The 24,685-nt window shown below is 37.3% G+C and overlaps 1 protein-coding gene across 4 annotated transcripts in view; it reads left to right on the top strand.

Annotated features, from left to right (window-relative positions):
• The window catches only part of LRBA (LPS responsive beige-like anchor protein), a 751,667-nt gene that overhangs the window by 723,381 nt on the left and 3,601 nt on the right, over window positions 1-24,685 (top strand). For 3 of the 4 annotated variants that reach the window (XM_057546722.1, XM_057546725.1, XM_057546721.1), the window contains exons 54-56: window positions 14,832-14,933; window positions 17,928-18,124; window positions 22,606-22,757. In XM_057546722.1, the coding sequence (XP_057402705.1) occupies window positions 14,832-14,933; window positions 17,928-18,124; window positions 22,606-22,757 (451 nt within the window). The remainder of the gene's footprint in view (window positions 1-14,831; window positions 14,934-17,927; window positions 18,125-22,605; window positions 22,758-24,685) is intronic. The other variant, XM_057546723.1, reaches the window with a different exon arrangement.

Raw genomic sequence — 24,685 nt, 5'->3', positions numbered from 1 at the left:
TATAACATAAAAGAGCAATCACATATTATCTTGTTTATTGAATTCATGTTTTAAAAGAGCAAAAACATTATAATTTCATGGAAACAAACCAGTCTTTAGAAAAAATATGCTTTCATTTACATATTAAAAGATAAAACAGGTCATAAAAGGCCAATATGGAATATTCAAATTGGCTCTTGGTTTTTCAGATGGGAAATGAAAATGTTCACCAACAGCCTTAAACATCTTTATGAAACTATGCTGAAGGCAGTAAAACAAAAAATGTGTAACCATTTAAAATTGTAATTCACAGAAGGCAAAAAAGGAAGCAGCTACCATTAAAACCAGTCGCACACAGCTGCAGAAAAGAAATGGCTTTAGAAAAACACATTAAGAAGTAGGAAAAAACAATTAAAGGGACCACCTGAAAAATGAGAATTTAATTAAAATGATTATGACAACACTGAAGAGTTCCTGCAAGAATAGCTTTAGATTTTTACTTCATAAGGTAGAGCATTTTAACTGCTCTTAAATATTTACAGTTTCTTAATTTAAAGCAAGTTGCAATGTATTTTGTTAAGGAAGGATCATGTTGTTCCTGATTACTTTACCTGAATACTGTGGTACTTACTTCTGTCCCTCAGTCCCAAATTATAAAACAGTCTGAATATGTTTAAGTCCATCATATTTTGAATTGACTTCTTAAAGTTATGCTTATTAAATGTATATTATTTGTATGAAAGTGAAACCTTCTAAAAAAATTTACTCAAGAGCCAGTCCAGTTTTAAAAGAAGTGTATGCAAAGTATTTTTATCAACATTGTGTCTGCTTTGTATGTATTTTGTTTGGTGTGGTGGTGAATCAGAGTTTTTACTTTATGAACCTCTAATATGTATTTCTTATCTTAATCAGAACAGGGGTAATTCCCTATACTAATAGAATATGAAAAGTAACTTCAAGGCTGTGATGCTATGGGTAATACAGTCTTTATAGTCAGATCAAACTTTAGTATGTGTGTCTATATGGGGAAGTAGTGTGTAGCTCTCATATTTACACAACATCCCATTTTATATGTAATTACAATAATTTTAAATATGTAAATTTCAGGGATTTTTTTTTTTCACATTCTTTTGAGAAATACTTCGTGTTCTTTTCATTATGGAGTCTTACATTCTTCTTTCTGGCCTTTTAGGATGAGTGACTACTTTCAATTTCTTTTTTTTCTGTTTCTATAAATTCAGTTATTGAGATTCACTAAATTATCTGAGACAAACCTAGATTTGACATAGGTAATAAGTATACCATTTTGTTATTTACATGAAAATATTTAGGAAGAGCTTTCTTTTGCTTTAAAATCGTGTGAGATGTTTCATGCACGTATAGCAATCTAAATGAAAAAAAGATTTTGTTTTGTTTTGTTTTTTTTACTTCTTTGACCTAACCGTGTTCTATATGTCATTACCAATGGGTATGTTGAGAAGTAGCTAAAGGCTACTTCTGTAAACCTAGCTACACTTGTATGTAATTGTTGTTACATTTCAAAAATTTAAGTATATTTTAAAACTAGAAATATTCAGCTTTTCCAGAAGGGAGAAATATATATATATATATATGTTTAAATACCTTGTAAATCACCCTAGAGATGGTTTTTACATGTATGACATTTTAAGAAATGAATCAAGTAGGACTGACCAAATCGTGGAGTTTAGAGTAAAACAAAGCTAAGTTCTAAGCTTTGCTGTGCTGTCTTGTCTATGAAATGAAAGCAACAATAGTAACTGACTTAAGGTGTTATCAGAAGCACAGAACGCTTAGAACAAATAAATCACCACACAAACACCATCTTGCTGGCATTAGAGTATATATTATAATGTTCTTTTTTTCATAAAGCACTTCATCTATACCCTCATTGTCTGCAGTATGGTGGACAATAAGTCTTAGTAATGCTGGTAATGAAAAGGGGAAAAAAAAAAAAAGAATAACGTAACAGCACATCTAATAAGAATTTTAGAAAATTATAATGCATCTTGACTAAATTAAATTACCTTTCTCAAAGTGAACCTCGGCCTTTTTGGCCCTTTTGTAACGTCTGATGTCCCAATTTAATTTTGCTTTAGCTTTGAAGGATGAATCTGGGAAAAAGACAAATAGGCACTTTTTCATATAATGAGAATTTCCACACTATTAGAATAGAAAAATGAACAAGCCAGTCTAAGCTTTTCAAACGAAAATGACAAACAAACAAAAACAAAGACATTTTTACCGCGTGTGAACTGTTTTAAACATTCATGAGAGCTGGTTCGGATTTTATAAGCCTGTGGCTCATTGATGGCTCCATGATGCAGCCGCTGAAGTCACAGCTTTTCAGATGAGGAATTTTAGGTTATGCTTATTTCTGTGTTGTATCTCTTGGATGAAATATAATTGACCTTTAAGAAATAATCAGGCTTTTATATACATAACGGCAGCGTGGTCTCTAAATGCATACAATGCCTCAACTTAAATTTTTGAATTTAGACTTTTTTCTTGCTTGGAAGGAAAATGGGTAAATTTTTTAAAAACTAGGCTATTGCTTTTCCTGCATTTTATAGGTCTCATTCAAGTATTTAGCTTTTTTATTTTAAAAATCATGAGAATAAGCTAGTAATTTTACTTGCTAGTGTCATAAGCCTATGCCATTTTCTCCAAATCTAATATTAATGCTGTATGTAAAGTTGTTAGCTTTAGTACTATTTTTTAAAATATCATGTTATCCACTGTTAATAAGCACATTGTTCAGGTAAAATCAGGCTAATTCAAACTGGATAAAACCAATATATAGTATAATTTGAGGCTTTTAAAAGGATGCACATGTTTTATGAAATCTGCCTAGATTATGTAGCAAAAGCCTTATTTTCCTATATGACAGATAGTGTTTCATTTTTGACTCTATTGTCTTGTGATAGTTATCTCCCGTGGGATGCAGTTTTCTTAATGAGGAGAAAAATTAAGATAGGATTCCATTTAGTTGTAGATCTTTTAAATAAAATTAACCAAGAACATTTCAAAGAAAGACGTTTTCTACATGGAAGCATCTCTCTCTTTGCCCTAGTGCTCTGTGTGTTTTAGAACTGAATCTTGTCCACCAAAATGCTTTTCCTGGAATACTCATTTTTCTATCCAGACTGTACATTTCCAGATTTTGAAGAAAATGTTCCCTGATGCATTCAGTTGACATTTAAATACTTTAAACTTTAAAATGATCTTATAATCAAGGTGAATATTTACAAGAGTTATTTATCCACTATTTTTATATTGTATTAATAGATCATAAACTTAAAATCAAATACTTATTAAGCATCTGAAAGGAAATGCTTATTAAGCATTTTTAGGTATCTGAGTAATTTTTTAAAAGCCACAGTTGATTAGCTTTAGAAGAAAATGGTCGCTGACTATGAGGTGTTGCATAGATGCTGTGTAGTATTTCAGCAAAGTAGTTTTCCATCCTCGCATTCTGTTTTTGATTTGATTGAAAGGTGGCATTTTTTTTTCCTCTTTGCAATCAGACATGCTAATCTATGTCAGCTTTCTCCTTTATGGGAATGGCGTCTACTGAAAAAAAAAAAAAAGTTTTTTTCATAACCAGATTCTGTTCTTTAAGAATATTTCAGCACCGTCAATTAGAAGGAAGGTTTTATTAACCATAAGGCTAGCACAAACAGACCACAGAGCTGTTTTTTAAAGTACTGTATGCCATAGCTGCCCTGCTTTTTCTCTGTCTAAAACTTCATTTTGTTATACTCTCATCAATCACTTAAGTCATTACCGTAAATCCTACTGTTGTTAATTTTACTAGTATCACCCTAATGAGACATTCCTGCTATAATTAAAAATGAATTCTAACTTTAAGGCATTCTGAATTTTTTTTAATGAATTTAGAATGATCTTGCCATATGACCATAAATACCACTGATATACATAACCTACTCATCAAGTCTATAAGAAAAGTGGTATCACAATATGTCCAGGTGTGACTTATTTACTGGTTGCCTCTGTGCACATGTGCTTATGCATATGTATATTTTTGTGCACATATTTAGGAATTATGTTCTTTTTATCGTAAAGCCTAATACGCTTTACTAAGCTACCGATAAATCCTTAGTCTTTGTCTTGCCAAAAATATAGGTGGATGTAACCCAAGCAGTATGACTCCCCATGAGTAGGTGTCCTAGAGCACCATCTGCTGGATGCATTTGGGGACTTCATGTTGGTCAAATTGAAAATCAGTACTTGTTAAAACAGGTGCACTTTGTTTTTAATTGCCTGTGATGTATTATTTATGGTTCACGAATGTCAAGATATGTACATCTGTGTTGAACCATATGAGTTTGTAAAAGAAAAAACTTTCTTCTTTTGCCCTGCACTAATCTGGATTTGGAATGTTATAATAAATATTTTGTTTAAGGAAAAAGTAGACACAATATATACCTAATGAAACAAAGCATCACAGTTTGTCATGAAATAAACTCTTATTAATTGCAGGTCTTCAGTAAGCTACAGTTGGAGAAACTTGTTTAGATGATATTTTAACTTTAGTTTCCTTATGTTCACTAGATTCTGAATATGAAAGCAACATTTGAAACAAATAGCTTTTTTATATCTGGGATATGACTCCATCCAATTCTTTGTCAAGAACATGAGTTCTTATATGTAACTCATCAAGAACTTTCCTCGTGGCCCTACTTTTGGTTTGCACTATTGCACTAGCACTAAGATCGCCCTGTATTTTTCTTCTTTCCTTGAAGAATTCATCAAGCAGTGTTTGAAGCAATATGTTGGCAGTGTTCAAGTTCAGGTGACATTAAAACTATGTCTATGAAATTCTCCAGAAGGTCCAGGATGTTTAGTGCTCCATGATGTAATGCAGGCCCTCCCGTTTCAGCAAAACAACTCTGTATTTACTGCTTGTAACTAATAGTAGATGTGGTAAAAGGAATTATATTCATATGGCAAATGAATACAACCTTAATGTGCACCATATGCAGAGTGGTGGGGTGCTGTGCCAATATATCACATTTATTTACCTTGTTTAGTTGCAGAAAAAAATGACTATACCATTCAGCCCATAGGCTCTGACCATATAAATATGGGAACAGAAGAACTGATGATTTATGCCCTCAAATTGGAACTGAGTATCTTCATATGTAGGCTTTAATAGTGCAACATCAAAGAAAATTGTCTAATACTTTATGCTCAGATAGGAAATTTAATTTCAAACAATAGCCGGAATTAACCATTAGTTAGAAGGTACAGATTCTCTCTAGTCAACTAAGTATAGTCTCTCGAAGAAAATGGTAAATGTGTCTTCTTTCATTTAATTGAGACTGAATATACTCTGAAATTGCAAGCTGCTTCCTCACCCCCCTTCCTTTTTTAAGCCTAAAATCGGGAGCCTTCTGCTTTTGGAATGTTGCATGTGAGAGAGAGAAAGAGTGAGAGGGAGATTACTGTAGAACTACTAAGGATTCGTTTACTGAAGACCTCCTGGAACAGCATGTTAGACTGACTTTACCACCTTCCAAAGAGTTTGCGTCTTTAGGGAAATTATATGACAACTTTGTGCATGTGTACCTCGTGTTGTACTTTAGATAGTCCTGAGAATTCATGAAAAGAGACCCATTTTTATATGAAACTAAGTATTAGATGCCTCTGATGATTTCTTTTACAGTTGCCCTGTTTTTAAAAGTAATTTTTTTCACATTCAAAGGGTTTGGTCAGACTTCATATTTTGGATTTTAAGTGTTTTTAGGTAGGAAAAAAAATCCTTAGAATTCTTTCTGCCTCTCCTAGCTGAGGTATTCATGACCGTTGAGCTTTTTAGCTTTTCTTCTCATAGCTTGTAACTTTCTACAACTGAGAGATTGCTTTATTTCCTTAGGGTGAGCAGGGTCAGGATGTTTCTTTTTTTTTTTTTAATTGAGATATAATTGACACATAACATTATATGAGTTTCAGGGGTACAACATCATGATCTGATATTTGTATATATTACAAAACGATCACCACACAGTTACACACTTTTTTCCAATGCTGAGAACTTTTAGGATCTACTCTCTCAGCAACTTTCAAATATACAATACAGTATTATTAACTATAATCACCATGCTGTACATTACATCCCCAGGACTTATTCACTTTATAAGTGGGAGTTTGTACCTTTTGACCACCTTTGCCCATTTCGCCCACTCCCTACCTCTGGCAAACACCTCTGGCAGTCTGTTCTCTGTATCTATGAGTTTGGTGGGTTTTTTTTTTTTTTTAATTCTACATGTAAGTGAGATCATAGAGTATTTGTCTTTCTCTGTCTGACTATTTCACGTAGCATAATGCCCATAAGGTGTATCCATGTTGTCACAAATGGCAAGATTTCCTTCTTTTTTGTGGATGAATAATATTCCATCGTGTGTGTGTGTGTGTGTAGCATTTTGTTTATCCATTCATCTATCAGTGGACACTTAGGTTGTTTCCATGTCCATTGTCCATTGTGAATAATGTTCATTCACAATTGTGAATAATGTTGCAGTGAACATGGGGGTGCAAATATCTTCTTGAATTAGTGTCTTCATTTCCCTCAGATAAATACCTAGAAGTGGAGTTACTGGATCATATGGTAGTTATATTTTTAATTTTTTGAGGAACCTCCATACTGTTTTCCGTAGTGTTTGCACCAATTTACATTCCCACCAACAGTTCACAGGGGTTCCCTTTTCTCCACTTTTTTATCAACACTTGGTATTTCTTGTCCTTTTGATAAAAGCCATTCTAACAGGTATGAGATGTATCTCATTGTGGTAAGCATTTCCCTGGTGATAAGTGATGTTGAGTACCTTTTCCTGTACTTGTTAGCCGTCCATATGTCTTCATTGTAAAAAATGTCTGTTCAGAGCCTCTGCCCATTTTTAAATTAGACTGTTCTTTTGATATTGAGTTACATGAATTTTTATGTGTTTTGGATATTAATCCCTTATCAGGGATATGATCTGTAAATATTTTCTCCCATTCCATAGGTTGCCTTTTCATTTAGTTGATGGTTTCCTTTGCTGTGCAGAAGCTTTTTAGCTTGATGTAATCCCACTTGTTTATTTTTTACTTTTGTTGCCTTTGCTTTTGGTGTCAAATCCAGGATGTTTCTAATAGCTAAAGATATGAAAACCCTCTATACTTTTCACTAGTGGCTTACTTATGTATCTTTAACAAAGGAACCTTAAAAATGTTAAGGAGGACAAATTACAAAGAATTTTATGTGACTTGAGTATTTAGGATAGATAGATAAAAATAGCTATGTTTTCATTTTTCATATATTTTCATATTCATAAGAATGGTAATGTTACTTTTCAAAAAATATGAACAAGATTTCCTTTCAACAACTTTTCTAAGTATCTGCATTCTTTTTTGGAGGCAGAGTTTTATAATGTTTATGTTTACTAGACACTCATATGCAGCTACAGGAGCTATCAGTGAATTAGAGCCAAAAATAAGCCCGTCTGTGGGGAATTAGCAAGTGAAAAAGTCTCAAGAAAGTAGGATAAAAGAAGTACATTAGTTAAGTAAAGTTTGATATGCCCACACAATGAAAGACTGTACAGCCATTAACGTATTATGCATTGTGATATTGACGTGGAAGGATATGCTCTCTGTATTGTTAAGTGTAAAAGATCACCAAACTACATGTATAATATGATATATTTTAAGTGTCTGTGTCTGTGTGTGTATACCTTGTATGTATGTATGTATATTTACTATATACATATGTTTATTTACTATTACTATGTATATTTACGTATAGAAAAAAATCTGGAACGGTAATCAGTATATGTTAGCAATGGTTGTTTTTAGGTAGTGGAATTTAGAGGCAGTTTTTCGTTTTCTTCTTCATAATTTACTAAATTATATGAATGTTTTATAATGAGCATGTATTATTTTGATAATAAGAGACAATAAAGATATTTTATTTGGGAGGAAAATACCTAATTATTGTAATGTACCTTCCCTTTCTGCTCTAGGCTTCATGCCCTAGTTGTATCAGAATTAAATGGATTGTCAGGGAAGGTTGGAAAGTCTAAAAAAAGGAGGAATGGGAGAAATCAAAGTATAATTTCTAGAAATGAAGGTATATTTTTTCCCTGACTGGAAACAATAGTAATGAGAACCATCTCTAATTGGCATTTATGTGGCACAGGATCAGATATTATACTTTTGCTGGAGAGAGGGTCTGCAACAGCGGGTGAAAATACTGCTACTGCTTGTACTACTGGATGATACTTATTGAGCGCTCACTACACACCAGGCACCATCCTAAACACTTCACGTAGTAACTCATTAATCCTCATTGTAGTCCTGGTATTATCCTTGCTTTATAGATGAGGCACAGACAGAGTATTAGTATGCCTCTACTTTCTGCCCTGGGTCTTGAAGTTCCTAGATCTTACTAGAACTATGAGAACTTGCCCAAGGGAGGTGGCATAGCTAGCAATGCTGTAGCCCGGATTCAAACCCAGGCACTCTAGGCCAGAGACACCATTCTTAGCCACTAAACTGTACAGCATTTTTAATTTGATTTCATTGGATCGTCATCTGTAGAGAATTTGATACAACCTTGTCACTAAAGCCATCTTAGGATTTGCAAAGGACAATATAGAGATAATTTTGTTAGTACTGAGTTCTTAAGACAGTATATGTCATGATAGGATTTTGTACTTTTTAAATATTATTACACAAGTTAGGGTTATACTTTAAGTATACAATTGTTGGTATATACTCACACAAACCCATTTTCCAATGTAGTCTTAGAAGATGATTCCGTTGTCATAAACTTATGTATATATGTTTTTAAGTTTATATATATAAGTTTATATGAGATATATTGATATATATATCATAGAAGAGGAGAAAGGTTATAAATCAAGAACTTAGTATTATTGTTTTTTGTACCAATATTGTATTGTCTTGCATTAATAATTCTAACAGTATTTACAAAAGGAAGCTACCAAATTTTACTGTTGGTTGTCACATCCTAAATGCAGCTATGTCTTGTTTTCTGTAGTGTATATGTTTAACGAGATCAACATTTTTTCACCAAAAAGGCCATAATGAAAGGAGAGGAGAGGGAAGAGTTGGTAGAGATGGAATAAATAGAACAAACTCAAATAATTTCTCTTTGTATAATTAAAATGTAGTGTTATAATTCTCATTGAAAAATTAGGAAGTTAGTGGAAAGATTTAAGAAATATTTAACAACAAACCTCATTTCCGCTTCAGAAAAGCCATTTCCTCTCTCGATTTACCATTATGGTGTGAGCCACGTGAGAAACTTTAGTATTCAATTTTCATATGAATTTTTTGGTTGATGAATGTTTACAGTAATCAAATGTAATTAAAGTGGAACAGAAGGCATGTGCAAAACAAAAGTATCCAGCTTTAGGAAATGGCTGGCATGTATAACACCTAGATTTTCTTAAATCTATATATACTTAATAACTTAATTATATATTTAGGTCCTTAAACAAACTTACATTTTCTTTCAAAATGAGTACTCTATTGAAATGATTTTCTTTTTTGTTTTATGTCTCTAAGAGGTCAGATGGTATTAGAGTTTACTAACCTGGAAAATTATATTGGTTGTTTTTATTTTAGGACTTCATTAATTGATGGTAAATATTCATTTTATATAAAAATTAAGTTGTAATAAATAGTTTGGACTTCAGTACAGCTTTTTGACCTTTCCAATAATAGGTATTTATAATTAGCAGGCTTATAGTAAGGTCAACAAAACCTGATCCAATGACAATTTAAAATCAAACCATTTACAAATACAAGGTCATATTTTATTCCCCTCCTTGTTTCCACAGTGCATTGCACATAATACATACCCAGTAAATGTTATTAAGTGAAGGAGTGAAGGAATGAATGAGTAGACAAATGGGAAATGTTAACTTCTGTCCCAAGAGTCATCTAAACTATTAATTGGAAGAGCTAATTTTATTTCTAGAAAACTAAGACTAGGGAAGTGTTGAACTGCCCTTCATTTCATGATAGATGATATGAAAAAGGTAAAGGAATGAAGGGGATTCTCTCTCTGCTAATAACAACATATTTAAACTGCTAATGAGAACTTTGCAGTGCCTTTTTAAAGCAATTTAATTTTCATTAAGACTGAGGAGACGGTGCCAAAAATACCAAGAACTTTATTCATTTTTAAAAATGTAACTCAGAGTTTGCCAGAAATACATGTCAGGTCTATTTTTACCTAGCTTTTAATCCCCTTTGCCTTAACGGAGACAGATCTTTTGAAATATTTTTCTCATTGGATATTTATGAACAGATACTAGAGAAATTACTGTTTCCTCCTTCTCTTCTTTCAGGTCCATTTGATGGAGAAATACACTAAGTGTTACGAGGCCACCAAAGAAACACATTTAATAGCAGCGTTTGTTTTTCTGCCTAATGGTGTAAAATATTTCACGTAATATTTTAAAACATAAGTCCAATATAAATGCTAAGTGGGTATTAGGGAGATCTTGTGCTGCTTAAATGCAAGTTGGGTTGTTATAATGGTGTCTGTAAGTTAGTAACTGATATTTGGTATTACGTACTGAGAAAAGCACATCTGTAAAAACTGGTGTGTCCTGGTATTCGTGGCAGGATTTGGACTGTCTTTAATCTCCTTTGACTTGTTCATCTTCCTTTAAGGCCATCCATAAAGATGCACTGAGTATCCTTTTCAGCCTTTGGTTAGGATTTGCATCAGTAGTCATAAACCTGCTCTCCGGACAAAGACACCCTTTCCTTTGAAGTAATTGCTCAAGCTTTTCAAAGCAGTCCAAGAAGTCTATCCTCTTTCTCTTTTTATTTTTCTTTAAGAAGAGTTTGAAGTGTAGCCCCTTAAACTAGCAGCAAGATAAATTTTTCTCTTCAGCTTTATTGAAAGCCATGACGATTTTTCAAGCAGTAAGACTTTAAAAGGTTCTTAAGGGAATGTGTTCTGCTTTATGATCTAGCTTTTGGTAGATCCTACTATCTCAGAAAGCAAAAGTAAAGACTTTTTGTATCCATTAACTACTGCAAATTTTTATCAAAGAATTAACCTGATATTTTTCAGAAGACTTTTTCCCCTGCTCCTTACTCAGTTTAGAGACTTCAATGAGAGATGCCCATAGCTTTGGGGTCTTTGAAAAAGTAATACATGGACAGTATTGTCTTATTTGAGCTGATTTCCCCTCTAGGTATTAACTCTGTGGGTTGACAGGTAGTTGGGAGGGGCAGATTTAGATGGGTGCTGCAGTCAGAATGTTATATGGTCCCCAGATTTTGTTTCTAGGCTTTGCAAACAAATATACACAGACACATATGTATATCGTTATTGGTATGTGGGATGTTATTGCTGTGTTGCAGGATGATGTATAAGGATGTAACTATGGAGAAATAAATAGATTCTGTGAGCCACATATGAAGCCTGTGTTCCGCCTCCCATCAACCCTTCTACCCTTCATAATTTCATTCCAAAGGGGTTCCCAAAATATCTGTTGAACTTATTAGTTTGGACCTGTTGGATTTAAATCCCATATCATAGAATTCTATTTTCTGTAGTGAACTTTTAATACATAAAACATTTCGTTTATTGAAACTTATAAAAATCCAAGTATTTATTTTGAACAGATTTTTTAATGAGAAAATGTAAAGAACACCCAACCTGCACTGCATATAATAAAGGGAATACAAACTTTAGTCTTTAAACAAGACTGGAAATGGCTTTTCTTAGAGGAAATGATATCTCTTCTCATATTGTTGTATGTGGATTTTTAGAGGCCATTAATGTGCGTTTCCTAAAGGGGAGAAAAGTTCAGTAGCAGGGTCTTTTTTTTTACTAGAAATCTAGTGAGTGTTTGTGGAACCAGTTACCTGAGTAGAACCCAATGATCATAAGTTTACCCTTATGCTTTCAATTTGGTTTTTTCTCTTTCCTTTCCTTCCCTTTCCTTTCTGCTTTCTCCTCCCCCCCCCCCCCATATTTCCTGAATTGTCTAACCTGCTTCCTGGTTTAGAAAACATTTTGCCAAACTTTGAAGCCAGAGTCCTAGCATTGAACAGGCCTTTATTTAGAGATCAGGCCCTAGGAAAAGGAAAATCTCTTTTCAGTTTTGAAGTTAAACAGCATGCACATGTGTCTTCTGATTTGTGGAGGGGCAAATGATTGGCACAGTTAAGATTATTGGAAAATATTATTTTGTAAGTAAAGCATACTTATAAAAATCTTAATTATGAGTTTACAAAAAAGAATGCTTATATCTTAATTCACTTTATGGGGTAAATTGTGAGGCTTCCTAAACTCTAACTTTATAGTCATAGAAAATTCTCAGTATTTCAACTGTTTTACATTAAAGAAAGAAATCCAGTTGACAGCAATCTTCTCACTTCCTCCCCATGTCCCTGAGAAAATATTCTTAGATCTAGAAAACAAAAAATTAGCATTGGCATGCTTAAGTGACAACGTCCTCTGTGTCCCCACTATCCATCTGTCCTTCGTTTACTTTGGCTTACACTTAGATTGCTTTCAGTTGTCATCAGTTTTCCTTCAGACCCTCATTTTCCACTGAGGAATTCCAAGACAATTCAAGTTAAAACACAAATCTTGTCCCCCATAAAATGGTACCTTATGAAAACAAAAAAGGAACAATCACACTGAATATATATTCCTTAGATCTTAATGATTTTAATTCTTGATTTTAAAAAAGTTGCCAACACGTATAACTAGACATTTCAAAAATAACATTGTATGGTATTTTCGTGGAATATAGAGCATCTTGGCATGGGGGATGGGGGGACCATGAATCGGGGCTGAAGTATTGGTAACTTTTAAAAATATTTCTATTTTTTGTGGCAAGATTTATCTCCAGCAGAAAGTTAAGTAGTTCAGATAGGTTTGTAATATTTGCTTCTTTTCTTAACAAATTTACCAAATTTGTATGCTTTTTAAGGGAAAAAAATAGCTGCTATTGTAACAAATGCTTTCTGGTTTGGAAAATATCAAGTAAACTTTGTATTTAAGGTGGGTTTCTCTCCCCAAAGAAGTTTTAAAAGTGAATCAAATGAAACCAAGCCCCTTGTTCTACTTATCCCCTGGCCTTTTACCGTGCCATTTGAGGTCTCCCTTGGTCACCAAGCATACAAGCCAGTTTCCGAGTCTGACTGCACATAGCACGGCCAACGTGGAACAGAGTTTGATATGATGCCTTTTCACCCACGTCTCACTCAGAAGTACCTAGAGTCACCAAGAGTGAGGAAGGACGCTGTGGGGACACCGCTGTGCATCACACACTCCAATAAACGCATTGTAATAATTCCGTGAGACGACCAGACATGAAGTAACTGCAGGCTCTGGAGGCAGCGGGGCCAGAAGCACAGAAACCAGGCCCTGTCTTCACAGTAGAGGCCCTCTCCTGGTCTGCGCATTCAATAAACCCTACTTTCCTTCTTCCCCTCCCCACCCCCCAGGAAAACATAGGCATGTACAGAAATTTGCATGACATTTCAAAGAACACATTGACCATCATAAAAACCACTACTTAATTTTTGTGACCAGCAGCATTTGCCTTTCCAAGGACAGTAGGTTTCTGCTGCATTTTTCCCTGATCTGCCAGATCTCTCTCCTCAGGGTAGGTGACTGTTCCAAGGATAGCCAAGGGTATGGGGTTAGGATGACAAGTTCTTCTTTCCCACAGAGTTCCACAGCTGGTAGTAGTGACCTGTTTTCTGGGCACAGTTGCCCCTGTGGATCACAGAGTGTCATTTGTCAATCTTACTATAAAAGCAGTCCTAATCAAGGGAATCTCAGAGTGCTGACAGGGTCCTGCTCACTGGTCCACTTCATGAAGGCGTTTTGTGTCCTTGTCCCCAGAGACTATAAAAGTGGAGGACTGGTTTGTCTGGAAATAGTATTCTGCAGGCTAAATGTGGAATTCAGTTTCCCCTGTGGCTTGGCACGAAGCACGGCGCAGATGGAACCCGTGGTGCCGGCCCCTGGTGGGGTGCTCCCACAGCCAACCACAGTTTTCCTTTTCGTTTGGGACTGAGGCACAGGATGACTTCTTCTACCTGTGAAGACGTTTTGAAACATCTTCCATGATTTGCATAGTCCTTTTCCGTCCCACCTTCACCCTCCTCCCCTAATGTTCAGTCACTGTCCGTAGACTTACATTTAATATTAATAGTTTTACTCCCCCTCTGTTCTTTGAATGAACCATGGAGAAATATACTCTGTAAGATTTTACATCAGGATAACACATAAGCTTGGGAAAGACAATAGGTATTTAAGAGAGGGGCTGCCTTGAGTATCATGAAACCTAGTTCAGACCATCTTCATCCTGACAGGGGTCTCACTGGCCCAGAGGAGGGCTGGGTGAGGGGGGGAGAGGAGGAGGCCACCTTTCTTTGAAATGTGAATTAAGCCACAGTCCCTACCCTTATAATCATCCATCCAAAAATCATTTAATCAAAGGACTCATATTTGTATTTGCAAAGTATCTGAGGCAGTTTATAATACAGATTTTGTCTTATTTTTGTTCTGTTTTAAACTATTGTTGCGTGATAATCACGGAAGGCTTAGAAATTCAGCACCATGTGTTCCTCAAACTATAGCAGATAGTTTGCATCTATTCCTAAAATAGGATTTGGGGACAAATTCCCAAACTATAAATTAAAGATTTAAGCATTATGGGAATCAGGAACAAATGATTGATGATTTAATCTGAGTAGAGGGAGGTCATCCCCTGCATGAACTTGAATTGATTTGTTCGTTTAATCTTTCTTTCCTTAAGGTGAGACCACCACTCCTCGGGCCATCTTGACAGGCCATGACTCTGAGATCACCTGTGCTGCCGTCTGCGCTGAGCTCGGCCTCGTGTTAAGTGGTTCTAAAGGTAAATCTGTGGGGCCTTCAAAAAATGGATGCATTTTTTTTTTGGTGTCTTCTAATAGCAAATTACCAAAGGTGAATTTGGTGCCTTTGTCTCTAAAGCTGTGCTGTGACAGTGACTGTTAGCTCCATGGGACTGTTCACATGAACTGAAATGAAATAAAATTTAAAATTCAGTTCCCTGGTGGCACTAGCCACATTGCAGGGGCTCAGTATGCACCTACGACTAGTGGCTACCGTATTGGACAGCCCAGAAAGGGGACATTTCCATCACTGCGGGAAGTCCTGTTTCACAGCATTGCTCTGAAGAGTGAGGCGAGAACAAGGACAGTCTTAGTGTATTTGTTTATCCTTCTGGACTCTGGGCTGGGTTCCACCTCATACCTGAATGGAAACTCCTGACCCGGTCTGCTTTACTTTCCAAATCTCTGAACTAGGCAGGGGCCAGGATGGCACTGAGAATGGGGTGGAAAGATTCTTCAGCTGCTTGGCCTGGAGGTCTGTCCCATAGCATCGTCACATATTTAGGCCAAAGATATTCAGCAAGCTTTCTAAGAGCGCACACAACAAATAAGGATCTGACCAGGAGCAGAGCTGTTTCCAATTCACTGCTTATTCAGCTGTACTAGTCTATTCATCTCTCTGTCTCTCTGCCCTGAACTGAGCTCTGAACACAAAAATGTACTGTAATCACATATCTCTTAGGCTTATCTGAGGGAGAAGCATAGAGTTTTTGAGTCACCTTATCTGTGTCTTGAACTATAATACTTTGTCTAGCTAACGAGACTTATTCAAGAGTCAAATGTTGGTGTTTAAAAATTTAGTTGGTCAAAACAATGAAATAGTAACAATGATAGCAAGAATTCTATAACTACTGGATTTTTTTCCCTTATACCCAATGATTTCATTTATCCTGAGCTAACATGAGTTCCTGGACTGTATGTGATCCAAACTGGACATGTAAAATGAACCTATCATATTACAGGCTGTCCTCACTTTGCACGGTGGTACAGCACCATAAAAATGACGATGCAAGATGAAACCATGCAAAGATATTAAAAATCAATAATTTCAATGGGAAATATTATGAAAAATAATGGGAAAATTTATGATTGTTCCATGGCCTTTAAAAATTTTTATCAAAACATTAAAAATTCTCTTGTTCACTTTTATACACATATGCATACATACACATATGTATGGACATGAAAAAAATAGTAAAACACATTTAGTACACTAATTTAAAACATTAGAAACATTAAGATTGAAAGTATTTTATTTCTTTGTGAAAAAATACATCAAGAGTACTTGGAAAGTGCTTGCCCCCTTCTCTCCGTGTAACTTAAGGTAAGGAGTGAGAATCGTCTCTGTGCCTTGACCAGTTGTCAAACTCCTTCCTAAGTTTGGATCAGCTTCCAACATTTTATCTTCTGTGCTTTCAGTGTCATGAAATATCTCCTAGGTTTCCCTTAATGTGGAGATTTTTGCTGACATCACTTCTGGGACATCCTCATGTTTGTTACAGCACTTTCCTTAAGTTTTACAGAACTTATGTCAGTAAGATCACCTTCACTCACTTCCTCTGGCTGCATCTGTAGCGATGTCAACACTCCCACGGTCAGGTCTACCTTCTATAACTCCGTTTATGTTGGCTTCCAATTTTACTTTCAGCTTTGTCACTTCTCATTTCCTTACTTCAGATCCATCTTTGTTGGCCACTACCCTCTTTTGATTATCCATTTTTGTAGAATGTCATACAGTTCCATCCCTGGGAGACAAGGAGGCAACACAACTACAGAGTTTGCTGTCTGTGCATGAGCTGAGTCACAGACATGCAGTGACCATTCACTAACAGACTTTGAAAGAAGTAATGGGGTTGGTCACCCATCATGATGCACACCTGTTATTTATAGTGATTTGTGGACTGACAAGCTGACCATGAAGTATGTACCTTATGCAGTTCCTGTGATAACTGAAAATCTGAACTGTGGCATTGAGGGACTGGGGTCATTTAGAGTGACAACTGAAATTCATGCATGCTGGAACTGTGCAGAGCAAAGACCGCCTTATGTATTTATGTCGAGAACACTAAAAACCTATCAACTCCCTGAGTGGTCAAGAAGAAGCCAAGAGACACGTTTTAATGGTCACGTGGGGAACACGTGATGATTCCGTGTAGCCACGAGAACTTTAGCCCGGAGAGGAGCAGGGCATATAGTCTACTTACCCCTTTTGTCCAACTCACCACACAAGCAGTTTTGGTTACCTGCTCCTCTTTTGCTTTTCATGTAGCAGGCACTCAGTCAAGATGCTGTTTCTCCATCCTCCTCAAGCATCTCAGCCTGGAGGTCAGCCCGGAGAGTGGGGAGTGGTGGATGCAAGCTGCTTGGTTTAGGGGACAGCAGGGGGTAGACTTGTTTGCCAAGGAGAAGTGGCAGAAGGATCTCTGTATGAATTTCCCTGGGGGCTGGGGGGTGAGGCGGTGGACTACCAGGGACCTTCTTTCATCGCAAAGTAGCAAGCAGTGGGAGGGAAGCTGTTTTAGGCCTTCCGAAGTTGCCTTAATGAGTTCCTGCCACACAGGCCCCAATGCTGCTACCATCGGGACCCTGTGTGCCTTACAGCAGCCGGTGTTTAACTGAGGCCCAGCCTTCCTGGAAGCTCTTCTAGGATTTGTAATTTGTCCTGTTCTTTTCTGAATTCCTTCGGTTTTTATCATCCCTTGGCATAATGAATTTCATAAAGTAACTTCCCGTCTCTTGAGAAGTGAACTTGAACATGCATGACTCGGCTTTCTTCTTTCCAAAGTGGAAGGTGAGATTTAGCCAGCATGCAGATTTTACAAAATAACTGATATCTAAGATATAATTTTTTAAGGCTTTCTACAACTGTGACATGGTACTTGCATCCTGTTTCAACGGTGCTCAAGATTCAGGTCACATTTGTCTGTTCTTATTCAAAAACTTCCTTTTGCCTTCTGTTTCTCCTGTTTTCTCAGAAGGACCATGTCTCATACATTCCATGAATGGAGACTTGTTAAGGACTTTGGAGGGTCCTGAAAACTGCCTGAAACCAAAACTCATTCAGGCTTCCAGAGAGGGTCACTGTGTCATATTCTATGAAAATGGCTTCTTCTGTACATTCAGTGTGAATGGAAAACTCCAGGCCACCATGGAAACAGATGATAACATAAGGGTAAGTGTACCTTACAGACTTTTCAACATTCTATGTTTTTACCTCAAAGTGTAAAGGCGAGTGAGGAGGGAGAGGGTTCGCCAAAGAAACCTCTGTGTTTCGTCACCAAGGGCCTCTTTTCCACCCCAAAAGAAAGTCATCAGGTGGCACTTGGACAGGGCTTATCTCCTCCCCAGAGCACAGCCCGTCCCAGCCCTGCCAACTGTACCGCTCAGCCCGAGGTCACTAAGTGGAGCTGGGGATGTTCCTCCAGCCATCCTGGGTGGCTTTCAGTGGCACTGCTCGTTTTTTCGTTGTTTTTGGTTTGTCTATCTAAGAAAGTTAACTGCATAGTGTTGTTTTCTGGGTATCTAAGCTAACATAGCGCAATAGAGTACCCCTAAAACCAGCTCTCTTTACACTCGAACAGGCTGATGGCGGGAGTGGTAGGGATGATGATGATTTAGGATTAGCATCTAATTGCAGACTTCACTTCTTTGTGGATAACAAGACCCAAACTCACCAAGTTAAGGAAGTTGTGCTTCAAATTATGATGTGAATCAGGCAAACATTTTTCATTTTTGGTGTACAAGAGGTGGTAGTGCTGGTGGACCTTCCAGGGTCTTCTTTCATTTTCAGGACAGGGCTTCATAAGTATTAGAGGTTGAAGAAAAGAGTAAGGACTGCTCTCGGAGAGGCTATTATTTTTTTCTTTTCTTTTTTTTAATATTTATTTTATTCACTTATTTCCTTTATTTTTGGGGCTGCATCGGGTCTTAGTTGCAGCACACAGGATCTTCGTTGCGGGATCTTTCATTGCGGCGCACGGACTTGCTTTCTCTAGTTGTGGTGTGAAGGTTTTTTTTTCTCTCTTGTTGAGGCGTGCGGACTTAGTTGCCTCGCGGTATGTGGGATCCTAGTTCCCCGACCAGGGGTTGAACCCGCGTCCCCTGCATTGGAAGATGGATTCTTTACCACTGGACCAGCAGGGAAGTCCCTAAGGCTATTTTTTCAAGGTCCTTCTTTTCTCACCTCCGAACTCCTTGGTGCAGGTTAAGGTAAAATGAAACTGGTGTTCCTATCATTTCCCGCGATGGGGTTGGAGGGGCATGTGAACTGAGTACAGTAAAGGGACCCAGGATGTATTGGGGGTGGAAAGAAGGTTGCAGAGGCCTCAGCCCTCTGAGTGTGGTTTAAGCGAGTTCTGGCCACTATGCTTATTGTTACCCCTGACCTGGGGCGACTTAGGTGACATAAATTCTCCCAGTTTCCCGGATCTAGTCTGATCACCCCCTTCTCTCACATAAATATTGGGGTCAAGAAGTATAAGGAACAGAGGCCCTGAATATAGATTACACTGATCAGACTAAGGGCACTTGCTGCTTCTGGATCCTAGGATGATTTCTCAGTTCAGTAAATGGCTTTCTTCTCTCTCCCATTCTCTCTGTGAGTTTTCTCCAGTGCATTTTGACCGCCTCTGCCATGAAGGCTGCATACAGAGATGCTCACACTCTGCTTTTATTTTTCCCTCCCTTCATTTAAACCAAGTACACATTAGAGGATTTTCCTTTCCTCTTTTCTTTACGATAATAATGTTGATAATCTGTCACTTTGAGTTGCGATTATATTGTCAGCTACACTAATAAATCTGTAAAGTAATTTGAAATCCCTTGCTGGCTAAAACAATTTCTGTGGCATTTCAGTTAGTACCAAAGGCTCTGGGAAGTTCCTCCAGGCAGCAGTCGGAGGCTTTCTGCAGACTGTTCGTACACACATGCTTTTCCTCTCTGCCCTATGGCCGTTGTTTTTTTCCCTCTGTAATATTTCCCACTGGATTTTAGGCTTAAACAATCCATCGCCTTTTCCCCAGCACGCCTGCACTTTATCATACTAACTTGTAAGTGGCAACTGTGTGATTAAAGTGAGCTTGCCTAAAATGAGCACTGCCCGTGCCCGGCTCAAGAGACCCACACTTTCACAGCTAACTGCCTTGGGAAGGGTGGAAGGAAATCACAGGCTTGGTCTAAGAGACATCACAGAACAAAAATCTCCACCTCCGTCCTGCAGTCTGAGCCTGTATAAGGAAAGGAGACCATGGAAACAAATTAGTCATTAGCTCAGACCAGAAATGAAGTTTCTTTGAAATAGCGAGAACCCTGCAGGCAGGTGGCCTGGGGAACCTCTGCACTAATCAAGGCCTCCCACCTGTTTTTATTTAGATGCCAGATTGTGCAGTGGCATTTGGTTAACATATCAGAGCACATCAACTAGGCAATGTTTAGATGTCTTAATGAATAACTTAAATTTAAGTGGGCAGCCTGTACAGAGCAGCAAAGTTATGTTATCCTAAACAAAGGATCACCCCCACTTCACCCATAGGAACTCATTTATTTTGTTTTCCTGGGGAAGCTGTGTCTTAGGATATGATTGTCGCCAGCAGACGGCTGTGGCCTGCTGGTACCTCCTGGAAACTGGTGCGACTACGGTGTTGTCCGAGCGCGCAGGAGTCCAGGGGCTGAGATTCACACGTCCCCAGGGCCCTCCTAAAATCTCTAGTCTCAACCCAACCTGGATTGAGACTGGAGGAGGCGTATGAGAATTGAGAACTACGTGAATGCTGGTTTGGGTGGGAGATAGGGTGCTATTCAGGAAATGCTACCCTGGCTGTTATTCTCAGGGAAATTTGACAAGTCCCTCATGAGAAAGGCCAACAAAATATTTTTTAACCTTGGCAGGCACCTGGTTTAATAAAATGTTTTAGGTGCTGATACATGTGTAGTCCTAAAAGTCCAGGTTTTATTTATTTCAACACAGGACTAGGAGTAGGGATTCTTTAGGACAAGGAGTTAAAGATTAATGGTTTTAATTTATGTTTTAATATAGCACTTATCCAGTAAAAAGCCTCGAGTATAAAACTCAAGTGAACCACATCCGTAAGGTTAATGGGTTTTCATCAGCTGAATTTTATAAGTGTAGCAAATAATTATTTGTTGTAGTCTTCATTGCATTTCCCAGATAAGCCCCTAGAGATTGACGTTTGTGAAATGAATGGGGGAAAAGGATATTGGTTTTTACTTATATTGAAAAATCTTACTATGGGTATTTGGTTAAAATTTAGAGAATGCTTCTTACATGAAAGTGTCTTCCACCCACAGGTTTTGATTTCTTAGATGTATTTTTGTGTTCTGGAGAATCAGCTGTACTTAAGAGACCTCTGAAAGTTGGCATTTACTTGAATGTGAATTGAATGGCTATGAAACATTTCTATAATTAAAAAAAAAAATTTTGTCAAAGGGTAAAGACTTAAGGCAACTATACTAAAACTCTGAGTACAGAACAGTATAAATATATTTTTCAGAAGGTAGATAGTTTCTTTCTGGCCTACTAGTACAATCTGGATTCCCACATTCACTGTGTCCAGGCGGACATAAGATTACAGGTATTTGCAGTAACTTTTAGAACTCCCAATGTCACCCAGCTAAAGAAAGGAAATGTGTGTGTTAATAAACCGGGAAAAGAAGGTTTGGAGGGAAGGGGGCAGGAGGAGAAGGTTTGGAGGGAAGGGGGCAGGAGGAGAGGAAGGGGCAGTAGGATCTGCTCCTCAAGTGGGGAGGGACCTTTTATATCAGGAGCTAGCACACTTTCTCTGTTAAAAAAAAAAAAAAGCCAGAAATGAATGGATGTGCCTTTGTTCCAATAACGCTTATTTATGGGCACTGAAATTTGGAATTCATATAATTTTCACATGTCATGAAATATTCTTTTGATTTTTTTTTTTCAACCATGAAAAAAATGTAAAAAGTCATACAAAAACAGGCAGTGGCCTGCCTTTGGTAGCTTTGACAGGACTGAAGAGCAAATGACACGTCTGTACGTTGAGTTCAGCCCTGGCAGGAAGCAGTCAGTCCTGGGGCAAGAAGAAAATGCTTAAACTGGGTTTAATCACCCTGGGAGTCGCGGTTCCCTACCAAGTTGTCTTCCCACCTGCTGTAAACTTCCAGCAGGCCTAGTGAAGGTGCTCAAGCTGTAGGTGGTCTCCTGTGGGGCTGAGACCCACAGGCAGCAGTGTTTTATCAGTGATATGAGGTCAGCTAGCAGTGTCTGCCCAGCCTCGGTACAAAACAGGCTTAGCATGACCACAGTGCAATGGAGAGATGCCAGGAAGCGCTTCATTTTAGAGTGCTGGTCCCCGTCCACAACACGGACCATTTAATTAGTAGTCATAGAATTGGAAGAGTTTGCCACCTCATCCTTAAAAAGCAAAAATTAAAAACAAAAAAAAGACTCAAGCATTGCCTAAGTTTGCCCATTTGACTTTTGAAAAATAGCAAAAGTCTTCTATGACTCATGATTTCCTGAAAACTCTTCAGGAACACATACACACTCTGTCCCTTTGCACGCTCCAGTAGCCGGCTGGCATCATGTCGAATTAATCAGAGATGTGGGGAGGGCCCAAGTTTTCCGAGAGCCGTGTCTCTACTGAATGTTGCTGTGTCTCACAGGCTATCCAGCTGAGCCGGGACGGGCAGTACCTGCTCACCGGAGGAGACAACGGTGTGGTCATGGTCTGGCAGGTGTCTGACCTCAAGCAGCTCTTCGCCTATCCAGGCTGCGACGCCGGGATCCGGGCCATGGCACTGTCTTATGACCAGAGGTAACACTGGAATCGTGGTCTATACTGGTGGCATGAAAACCTGGCGAGGGAATGTATGTAAATGGGCTGATGGATGGACTGGGTTGTGAGGGTCACCTGTGCAATCAAAAAAGCTGATGAATATTGAGGTTTCCAAGATACTTTTTAAAAAGCATGATTTTGTTTGATGGCATTGCCAATCTTGGACAAAGGCTGAATTCTCTAGGAATAGATAGGATTTAAGTAAAAAGGCTCCAATTATATTGCTGTAAAGCTTTATATATTAAAGTACCTTTTTTCTTAAACAAAATTTCATGTGAAATGCCTGTATGTCTGTCCATAATGATGCCATTGAGAAATCTGGCTTATTTCCTAAAAGCTTCATTTTGGGGAGATAATCTTTATCTGGCATCTTATTTCTTTTTAATATACAGTCTCTCATTTTAGTTCTTAACTTCTTTTACTGTGATAACATATACATAAAATTTACCATTTAAACCTTTTTGGGGGGTGCATAATTCAGTGGCATTAAGTATATTCACATTGTTATACAACTATCACCGCTATTCATTTCCAGAACTTTTTCATCATTCCATCTCACAGTGTCCTTTGATGTGCAGAAGACTTTAATTTTGACGAAGTCTCATTTATCTATTTTTTTCTGTTGTTGCCTGTGCTTTCAGTGTATATCCAAGAAATCATTGCAAAATTCAGTGTCATGAAGTGCTTCCTCTATATTTTCTCCTAAGAATTTTATAGTTTTAACTCATATTTAGTTTTTTATCCATTTTGAATTAATGTTTGTTTATATATGATGGTCATAAGGGTCCAACTTCATTCTTTTGCATGTGGGTATCAGTTTTCTCAGCACTATTTGTTGAAAAGACTGTTCCTATATATGAGAGATTATTTCTGGACTGTCTATTTTATTCTATTGGTCTATATGTCTCTCTCTAAGCCAGTACCACACTGTTTTGATTACTGTAGCTTTACAGTAAGTTTAGAAATCAGGAAGTATGAGACATCCAATTTTGTTGTTCTTTTTTGAGATTGTTTTGGCTATTCAGGCTCCCTTGAGATTCCATGTGAATTTTAAGATGGGTTTTTCCCCCTATTTTTGCAAAAAACATTGAGATTCTGATAAGAATTAGGTTGAATCTGTAGATGGCTTTGGCTAATATTGTCATCTTAACAATATTAAGTGTTCCAAACCATGAGCACAGGATATCTTTCCATTTATTTATGTTGTCTTTAATTTCTTTCAGCAATATTTTCTGGTTTTCAATATACAAGCCTTTTGCCCCCTTGGTTAAATTTATTCCTGAGCATTTTATTATTTTGTTTTCATTGTTGTTGCTATGATGGAATTGTTCACTGCTTGTATGTAGAAACACAACTTATTTTTTGTATTGTTGATTTTGTATCCTGCAACTTTGCTAATAAGTTCATCAGTTCTAACAGTTTTTGTGTGTGTGGAATCTTTAGGATTTGCTACATAAAGATCATGTCACTTGTAATAGAGGTAATCTTACTTCTTCCTTTCCAATTTAGATGCCTTTAATTTCTTTTCCTTGCCTAACTGCTCTGGCTAGGACTTTTTGTACTATATTGACTAGAAGTGGTGAAAGCAGGTATCCTCATCTTGTTCCCAGTAAGAGGGGAAAAGCTTTCAGTATTCACCATTGAATGTGATGTTAGCTGGGAATTTTTCATAAATGCCCTTTATATCGTGTTGAGATACTTTCTGTCTCTTCATAGTTTCAGTGTTTTTATCATGAAAGGATGATGAATTTAGTCAAATGTCTTCTCTCGTGTGGGTTTTTTTGGTTATTGTTAATTCTGTTGATGTGATATATTACAATTGATTTTTGAATGTTAAACCATCCTTATATTCCAAGAATAAATCCCTCTTGGTCATGGTGTATAATCTTCTTAATATGCTACTGAAT

The sequence above is a fragment of the Balaenoptera acutorostrata genome, chromosome 5, assembly GCF_949987535.1.
Source record: "Balaenoptera acutorostrata chromosome 5, mBalAcu1.1, whole genome shotgun sequence".
Taxonomy (NCBI): Eukaryota; Metazoa; Chordata; class Mammalia; order Artiodactyla; family Balaenopteridae; genus Balaenoptera; species Balaenoptera acutorostrata.
The sequence above is the reverse complement of the archived record's forward strand: the minus strand, read 5'-3'. Positions and strand labels throughout refer to the sequence as shown.